The 9,941-nt window shown below is 39.6% G+C and overlaps 1 protein-coding gene across 1 annotated transcript; it reads left to right on the forward strand.

Moving 5' to 3' along the window:
• The first annotated feature begins 1,466 nt into the window (after positions 1-1,466).
• Positions 1,467-2,292, forward strand: LOC115731821. Its single transcript, XM_030662492.2, has one exon. It carries the CDS (start codon positions 1,518-1,520, stop codon positions 2,193-2,195), a length of 678 nt encoding a protein of 225 aa, XP_030518352.1. The 5' UTR covers positions 1,467-1,517; the 3' UTR covers positions 2,196-2,292.
• The last annotated feature ends 7,649 nt before the right edge of the window (positions 2,293-9,941 follow it).

The following is a 9,941-nucleotide window of genomic DNA, read 5'->3' on the forward strand; positions in this document are numbered from 1 at the left end:
TAAAAGTTTTTCTGATGTGTGCAATTGTAATTAATTAATTGATTTAATAAAGTAAAGATATAAAGTTTCCTTTTAGTATAATGTGAGGCAAGTTAGCGTGAGCTGAGTTAAGCCCAGTCCGTAATGAGAGGGTCGGGTTATAAACTCTATAAATAGAGCCTAAGTCGCTCCTCTAACACTAACTTACAAATAACCTCACATAAAGAGTCAACTCAAGATGTGATATTTGAGGGGCAATCTTATTGAAGCCGGTGACTCGGAGATTATAGAGAAAAAGCTCTTGAATGTTGATTCATCAATATTCTACATCAAGTACGATATATCCCAAATAATATACATAAATTTCTCTGCTTCATTTTTTTTTATTTGTGTATCTAATTGTGATGATCTTGCGATGCTGCCTAAGGTAATAATTTTCTTTAGGATTTGCTATGTTTTCTCGTGAAAGACAGCGGTCTCTTTGCCACATGTGACATGCCAACGGCCTCGGTGGTACAAAAAGTACAGATGAAAGCAAAAAGGCCCCGCCAGTTACGGTGGCGGAAGTTGACCCATTTTGTTTTTGGTCAAAGAAAGAGACCGATTCCAATTGCTAATTTATTAACACAGACCGCCACGGCTTTCCACAGTAAATTCAGATTTTAATGGCCGGCCAAAGGACGAAGTCCACAGTCAAAGTCAACGAAGACTTTGCCCACCGGCCGCCAGCCTTCTTTTTCCTTTGCGTGTCTATAATGGACGTTTTGATCCTAAGAATGACTTAAAAAGGCTTGGTCCTAAGTATGATCTAAAGAACCCTCCTTCGTCTCAACTCTAGGATGTTGAACTCGTAGGTATTTTCTTCCTTACAGGGAAAGAAAAAATAATTGTTAGGAATAAGGGATACAGAGCATACGCGTGCCGATACGTTAAAATAAGAAACGCATCCAGACCGGGCGCCGGATTACTCAACTACCGTAGAAGAGCAATCTCCAGCTCTACAGGCTGTGCTTCGCACCACCAGCCTTTTTTTCCTTTGTGTGTCTATGACGGACGTTTGCTTGGAAATTTTAATAGAATAAAAATGCTTATGTTATATTTATTATATATTTATATTGTTCGGAAGGTTTAGATTTTTTATTTTCGATTTTTCTTATTTCTGACTCTTTTCTTTTTAACTTTTGTGCTCTGCCTCTTTATAGAGTGTGGGAGTCGAACCCCGCACCTATAATATCAATATCTCCACCTCTTAATTTTTTTACGAGCAGGGCTGCCTGCCCATGGGGAGGAATGCTAAGAGGCATGACTAAGTAGGGAAAGCAGGTTGGGCTTTATCACAGACGACTAGTCCGCTTGGACTAAACAACATCCCAGGGTGGAAACTTCCGCGTCTGACCGCCGCCTCCGGATCACAAATTGGACCTACCGGACGGTGCATTGTGGTTCAGCTTCCTCTATAAATAGCCAACGTTGGAAGGCAATGTTCTTGCGCAGAACGCGAACCAGAAGTACTAGAAAGCAACTGTCTGACCGGAACTATGTCGACCCAAATGCTCTTCCTCGTTACCCTGGTCGTCCTCGCATCTTCCATGCGATCCCATGCGGTGGAGTACACCGTGACGAACAACGCGGGCAACACTCCCGGCAGCATCCGTTTCACTAATGAGATCGGGATCCCGTACAGCAAGCAGACGCTGATGGATTCCACCGATTTCATTTGGAGGACCTTCCAACAGAACAATCCCGCGGACCGAAAGGACGTCGCCCAAGTGAGCTTGTTCATCGACAACATGGACGGCGTGGCATACACGAGCGGCGACAAGATCCATGTCAGTGCCACGTACCTCGGGGGATTCTCAGGGGACGTGAAGAGGGAGTTCACAGGGGTCCTATACCACGAGATGACGCACGTGTGGCAATGGAATGGGGCCGGGCAGGCCCCCGGGGGGCTCATCGAGGGGATTGCCGATTTCGTGAGGCTCCGGTCAGGGTACGTGCCGGGCCACTGGGTGCAGCCGGGCCAGGGCGATAGGTGGGACCAGGGTTATGACGTCACGGCGCGGTTTCTCGACTACTGCAATGGCCTCAGGAACGGGTTCGTGGCCGAGCTGAACAAGAAGATGAGGACTGGTTATAGCGATAGCTACTTCGTTGACCTGCTAGGCAAGAGCGTTGACCAGCTCTGGAAGGACTACAAGGCTAAGTACGCCACCTGACTGGAGTCGATCCCGTTCTACAGATGTATGTGCTTGATAAAAAAGCATGGTTAAATTGCATTATGAAATAAAACGTATAAAAATCAAATTTGGATTATTTGCGGCTTACTCTTGATTGTGATTAGCGTCTACTTTCGGCAGTTCGTGCAAATGCCCAAAAACAAATCTCATCTCAAATTGCGATTGAAATTGCAAAATTAGTTTTCAAACTACAGATTTTTACACAAAACGCGCAGAGCTAGCTAGCAGTTCCTCTCTCAAATTAAGCGTCACGTCAGTTGCAAGAGACCGGTTCCATATGTTATTGTTAGGGATAAGTACCCAAAAAGTCTTGAACCTATTTCATTAATACCAATGTAGTTATAAATCTTTCAATTGAACCATTCAGTTATAAACCTTTCCACATTGGCATCAATTGAGCCTATCTAACTAATTTACGCTAAAAATTGTTGATTTGTGAATCGACGTTCTATGTGGGAAGGTTGGCGTTGATATTGATTTTTTTAATAAACTTTTAATAATTCCTTTTGAATTTTTTCTTTTTTTTTCTTCCATGATAGGCCGGGGCCGGCGAGGGTTGGTCTCACCGGGGCAAGGCAGCCTTGCTAGGCGTCGCATGGGCAAGGATCGGCCTCACCTAGGCCTGGGTGACGGCCTCGCGGGGCTTGGCGAGGGCAACCTCGCTGGAGCTTGCCCTCACCCGGGCAAGGCCAACCCTTGCCAGCCATTGGCACCTACTATGAAAGAAAGAGAAAGAAAAAAAATTGTTAAAATAATCGGCATTGGTAGAATGGACTCAATTGGTATCAAAATAAAATATTTATGGATAAATTAATTTAAACAAAAAGTTTAGAATTGAATTGGTATCAATAAAATAAGTTTATGACTTTCACTTTTTCCTTAATTGTTAATTAAGACAATCCCCTAGCTTTCCACAAAAATCGAGGTCGGCATAAGGATAGATCTAAAATCAAAGTCAACGGAAACTTGTCCTCAATAGTCAGGAGACAAGACTAAATAATAGTAAATGTGTAAAGTAACATATTTTTCCAATGTCACCCAACAAGTAGATAAGAAGAGATTGAATAATGTCTCATCCATAGATAGTCTAATAATGTTGGTCGAGGTAATCTTATCTTGAAAAGCCCCGTCAAACTATTGTCGAGCGACGACAAATTTCTGACAAAAGAAAAAACCAAGCGATGACCAATCCACTAGCATGAAATTACATGTTGAACAATTCAGGGGGTTGTCCAAATTAATTATGATCACCTTTATCGTCCTGTATAAATTGCCCAATTAGTTCAACAACATTCTCCACGGGAACACCCAAAAGAATAAGAAGGAAACCGGGCAAGAAAACCCTAGGCCATGTCTAAACTTTTCCTTGCTACGCTTGTGATTCCTTTCACGTACCATGTAATCCCAGGAACATCCTTTAGTTTTCTCAATCTATTCCGCAATTTAAATTGATGGAGATCACACGAATATAACGAATATATATGACCCGTTATCAAGGGATGTGGGATGATCATTCAACGAGTCAAAACTACGAGCGACACATGTAATTTTGACAACGGTCTACGATACCATGCTGAAAAGTTTAACCCCAATTCCTAAACTGATTGGTAGAGAGAGATCATATGAATATAAAGAGCATATAGAATTTGTCATTAAGTAATGTTTTACAATACTTCAATAGCAAATATTACACAAGTAAAGCTAGAAATATTGTGCATTTTTTCACTGGCTATTTATTCCATGCGATCATTTGGGAAATTTTTTAAAAAATAATTCATTTTTCGTGAAACAAACGAAGCCTATATGACAAGATTTTCTCCGATTTCCTGTTAAAATACTCATTTGTCTTTTCCCTTTTCATATGGTGTGAATCTTGGGAATCCAAACTTTACACAATGTCATCGAAGTTTTCTTCTCTCTGAAAAAGAAATAAGGAAAATTACTGAAAAATCCTAAACCTATTGAAATTATGTCAATTTAATCTTAAATACTTATTTTCGTCAATTTAGTCCAAAACTTTTTTGTATTTGTGCCAATTCAGTTCATCCAACCAACGTGGACAACGGCCTTTCTACGTGCCACCACATACGTTGACAATTTTTTCCCTTTTATCATTACTTGTATGATTAAAAAAAAAGCAATAGAAGTGACCTTCTCTGGACTTTACCGTGAATGTCCTCCACTATTTACAGAATATTCCGAACGAGTCTTAACTATTTTTGCGCAAACCACCATCTCAAGGACCGAAATACTAACAATCATTAGATCTCTCCAAATGAAATATTTTTTTGGTCGGACTCCGCATGAAATATGTGCGGTACAATACAAGTGAATTCGTCCACGATATGAATCGAACTCCTGATTTGGTCAAAACCGCGTGCCGTTTTAAGTTCTAACCACTGTAGACCAATTAACCCGGCGGCAAGAACATAAAAATAAAGACAAAAAAGCGCCGCGCTTTATGGTGGCTGAAAGAGACCGATACCAATAATTAATGAGCGCCCAGTATTTCCCCAATAAGTTGAGACCGAAGGCCGGCAAAAAAAGGATAAATCCCTTTCAGCGCTTTGACCTATTCAATCTTCACAAATGATACAAGCAGATACAAGCAAAAAGGGAGGAATGAGTTCAACTCACACTTTGATTTTGTAGAGATTGAGGATCACACTTTTAAAAATCAATGTTACAAAACTCCGTTTGTTTTACGAAAAATAAGGGATTTGAAAAATATTTCTTGTAAAAATAATTACATGTATTGTTTGAAAATATTAGTTAAGAAAAAATACTTTCATTATCGAGAATAATTTGTGTCCAAATTACTTGCGTGGACGATGAAAATGATTTTCGTTCATTTATTTTTGTAAGCGATATACGCGATTATTTTCTTCGAAAAAAAATATTTTTGAAAATACTCTTCACTAAGTTATGTTATTATTTTAATTTTATGTAACTTTTGAAAGGTTTAGATGACTAAGCAGGGACAGCAGGTTGGACTCGCTCACAGACGACCAATCCACTTGCAACGAGACCATGCATTATTTTTCTGTTTCCTCTACAAAAAGCTAGTCATCCTCTCATCTTCCAAGCAATCCCATGCAGTGCAATCCCCAGTGACGAGCAACTCCGGCAACACTACCGGCGGTGTCCGCTTAGCAAAGGGGATTGGCAATCCGTACAGCCGTAAGGTTTTCAGAGGGGCCACCGATTTCATATGGAGGGTTCTATATCCAAACACCCCAGCGCATTGTAAGAGCAAGTGAGCTTGTTCATTGACAACATGGACGGTGTGACGTACACGAGCGACGGCGAGATCTACATGAGCGCCATGTACCTGGAGGGCCTCTTGGGGGAGGAGCGGCGCTAGTGGCCGGCGAGGGCATTGCGGCCCTCTCCTAGAGCCGGCGAGGGCCGCTGGTCCTCAATGCAAACAAAAAAAGAGTACAGAAAAGAAACGATAACATGAAAAAAGAAAAATTATTATTAAAAATAAAAAATAATGAAAATGGAAATCTATGACAACGTCGATCGTATCACGTAGGATGGTCATTTTTTAGTGTGGTTCATACTCCCCATGGATAAGAAAGCACGGGAGTCCCGCTTTACACTCATTTTATTGGTAGTTTGGATTTAGGCCATGGATAGTTGCTGTTATATATTATTTCTTTTTCTTGTAATTGAGGATGTAACGAGAGCTGTGAGGTGCTAATTATAGTTGAATCATCTGCTAGATATAATCCTAGGTTAAGGGTAACTCAGGATAAAACCTTGTGTGTTGATTTTTATTCATCGCTTTTAGGCTTTACTTCGTTGTAATTGTACGCAAAATCCTAATACGTCGGCGTCCATGTTAGCGATTTTCGGCAACAATCAAGTGAAGGGTATCAAACTGGCTCTTACGTGGGCGACCCAAAAGGATATTGCCATGGAGGGAGGGCCATGATCAAGGCAATTGTCCGAGCTAAGCTTGATGCCGGGCCAAAATGTAGCAAATTATGATTGAGATTCGTGGAAGGAGGGATTAAAAACCAAGAAAGACAAGCAACATCATCAACAAAATTCTCAGTGAGAAATGCATTTATATCGACGTAAGTGATGTAGTCGGTAAACCTAGTTTCCTAGTCAGACAAATATAAAAAAGGAACATTATCAATTTAAACCTTAGTGATACAATAATAAATCTAAAGATGATAAAATTAATTAATTAGAAGTGTAAACTCAGTGTAAGTTTGGTTCTTTAGCATTCTCTGCCATCGAGAAGAACGCGACTCCGGCGAGTTGTGTGGACACCCTTTCGGCTTCGTCAACTAATAAAAGTGCTTTACATATGGGGAATTTTGTGAACCACCTTTCGGATGATTGAAGACTCTTTTTGTTTTGTGAAAAATGATTTAAGACTCTTTGTGTTTGCAAAAAATGAATAATTTTAATATATATATATATATATATATTTGAAAATAATCAATATAATCACTTGAAATAATTAGTCAATATTTTTATTATCGATAAATTATATTTTTCATTAATTTATTTTTTAAGCGATATAAACAATCATTTCTAAGAAAAAAATCTAAATTATTCATATTTAATGAAACAAAAGGCCCCGGTAATGAAATTGCTTCAAACATGGAAAAGCATAAATCCCGATCTTTTACATTAGGAACTATCTTCACAGCTGCATACTTTTCGTTCTCAATCCCCTTCAAAAAGTCATGTAGCTTTGGAAGCGAATTTGTCTTAATTGAATCCCCTAAAAAGAAATCTCCAAACACAAAATCTTCCGGAATAAATATTATTGCACAAGAGGAATTTCTTTAATTGATTCATCATGATCAATTTCACAACCGTGCACATGAACAGTTGTCAGTCTCCCAGCTCCGTTAAGTTCTGACTCTGACTTCTCTGCGGGCAAATAAAAACTGTCCAGCTATCGCTCCGCGGGCACTCAATCTTGGAGCTCTTTGCATCTTGTCTTGCTCTAATGCTAAGACAAGTGAGCGTCTTTGGAGCCTGTTTCGAGTCTCGCGGAAGCCTAGTTACTGTACCTTGGATTTGTTCGTCTGGGCTCATCTTCATCCCTGCTCTTTTCGTCTTGCGGGAGACGGTAACGTGAGCACTTTCCGTTGTCTGCTCTGGTTTTATGTTAGGATGCTTTGCGCTGCCACTGTGGAAAAATGGGTTCCGTGTCTTCTCCCTGAAGCAGAGTTCTTGCCCCGGTTTTATGTCAGCATGCCTATTTCGAGTCTCGCGGGATCTTGAGTTTCTGTGCTGTTCTTCAGTCCTTCCCTGGTAGTTGTAATAAAATATAAACAAGAAAAAATGGCTGTCGGCTGGTTCCGGCCACCTGTTATGTTTCCATTTCAAAAACTGGAAACCAACCTTTGTGCGATAAGTTCGAGGTTCCAAGTCTCAAACCTACACACATCGGAACCAATCGCCTCTAATGGAGGCAGTGAATTAGAATAGTTATGTCGCAAGGAATCCACGCATTCCACATTTCGCTCTGTAGAAGATTGATGAAAGCGATATTAAGGCTCTTATATAAATTAGTATATTGAATTATACGACGTTGCATCTTTTTTTAGGAAGGAAAATAAATGAATATGTATATACCTATCATAATTAAAAAAGGAAATTAATTTAATCATCTCTTATAGAGTAAATAAAATGAAAACCAAGCTATTAAAGTATATCTCTCCCCATAGTTTTCCTGGTGCAAGAAGTTTTACGGAGCGAAAAGTGAAAAAAGGAATCTTTTTTGGGAAAAGAAACATTTTTGGCAATTTTTTATATTTTGGGTTTTTTACTTTTTGAGTATAATCAATCATCTCATATAGTAAATAAAATGAAAGTAAAGCTATTACAACATGTCTCTCCCCACAGTTTGCATGCTATACATATTTTCGTTTCAAGTTGATCCTTTTGTTAAAAACGCAAACGGGATGCTGACATGGCATTCCACCTCGGCAGTGCGTCAACGCTGATTAGACTGATCAGGGCGACATGAAATTTTTCTAACTTAGATATGAACAAAAATTAAAAAGATTTAAAACGATCCTAACCTAACTCACATTCACGCACAACCACTAGGAAGGAAGGGCTGGGGTGGGTGGAGTTGGCCGCACCGCCGAGGCGTGACAAGGGCTTGGCAAGGGCCCCCCTGTTCTAGTCGGCCTCAAGCGACTCCCCGTGGTTGCCACTACGTCCAACTCAGCCAGACACACATGAAAGAGATGGAGAGGCAATTAGAGGAAAAATTTGGTGGCGGCTGGTTTAGCATTGTTAGGGTCGCGCAACCTCAATTGAGACAGATCTAGCCGGATCAAGTGAGAAAGATAAGATCCAAAGTGATTAGGGGGTTTATTCAAAAGCATTGGTGTGAATAGTAAAAGTAAAATTCGATTTTGCCATGATTGCAGATCAATTAAGAAAGGACGACCATGTAATAAGGATACAATCCTCTTCGATTACCCAATTCAATGAAAATCCCTCGGTTTTTTTCTAACTAAAAAAGAAAGAAGGGATAAAAATATCACAAGTATCATAATTTTCGTACGACGCTAATTTGAGCGCCATAATTTTTTTTTTTTTGGTCACTTGAGTGCCACAACTTCTAGAAAACATTCACTTGAGGGTCATAACTTTTTTCCGATCACTTGAGTGTCATAACTTATGCACGATGCTCATTTGAGTGTCATATTTTTTTTTTTTAAACGTTCACCACAAATACCATACCACATCGGATTTTTGGCAATTGGATGAATACTTTTAAAATGCTACGACATTTAAGTGATCGATTAATAGTTATGGCACTCGAGTAATCACCGTATAAAAGTTATGATTCTTTTGATTTTCTTCCGACCGAGAAAGACCTAGTTGAGAATAAGATTGGCAAGAGCAAATCCGCCGATTTGCAAGGAGGTCATTTTGAGCAATGCGAGCCAAGTGAATGAGGCGGACATCATCCTTTTATGACCCGAGGCATTTTAGCGGGGTTGTTGATTGCTCTGGAATTCGGGCACGACACTTTCACAATGTCCTCATTCAGATAAAGGATGTACCTTACGCTAGTGCACGAGGCAGTATCATGTATGCTCAAGTTTGCAATAGGCCGAACATTGCTTTTACAACGGTACTTATAGGCAGATGTTAGTCAAATCTAGAACACGATCATTGAGTTGCTGCCAAGAAGATTTTGAGGCACTTGAAAGGACTAGAAACTACATGATGATTTACAAATATGTTCGGAACCTACAACTAGTAGGGTACTCAATTTCAGGCTATGCATCATTGTCAACATGACAACAAATCAACAAAAGGTACATCTTTATGTTAGAAAGTGGTGCAATATCATGGAAAAGTGAGAAACAAAAAACGGTATCATCTACTATACAAGCAGAGTTTATAGCATGCTTTTCGGTTGCTACTCAGTTTGTTTGGCTATAAAATCTCAATAGAGAGGTTACTGTATTTGATTTTATACATAGACCCATACAGTTTTATTATGACAATAACTCTGTAGTGTTGTTCATTAACGACAACAGAGGTCTCAAGGGGTCTAAGTACATGGAGGTCAAATTTTTTACCATAAATGAATCCGTGTAAAATAGTGACGTTGCGGTAGAGCATATTTTATAGATGATATGATTGTTGATCCACTACCTAAAGGTTTACGCTATTGTGTATTTGAACAACATATCATTAACATGGGATTAGAAGCATCATGGA

The sequence above is a fragment of the Rhodamnia argentea genome, chromosome 5 (genome assembly GCF_020921035.1).
Source record: "Rhodamnia argentea isolate NSW1041297 chromosome 5, ASM2092103v1, whole genome shotgun sequence".
Taxonomy (NCBI): Eukaryota; Viridiplantae; Streptophyta; class Magnoliopsida; order Myrtales; family Myrtaceae; genus Rhodamnia; species Rhodamnia argentea.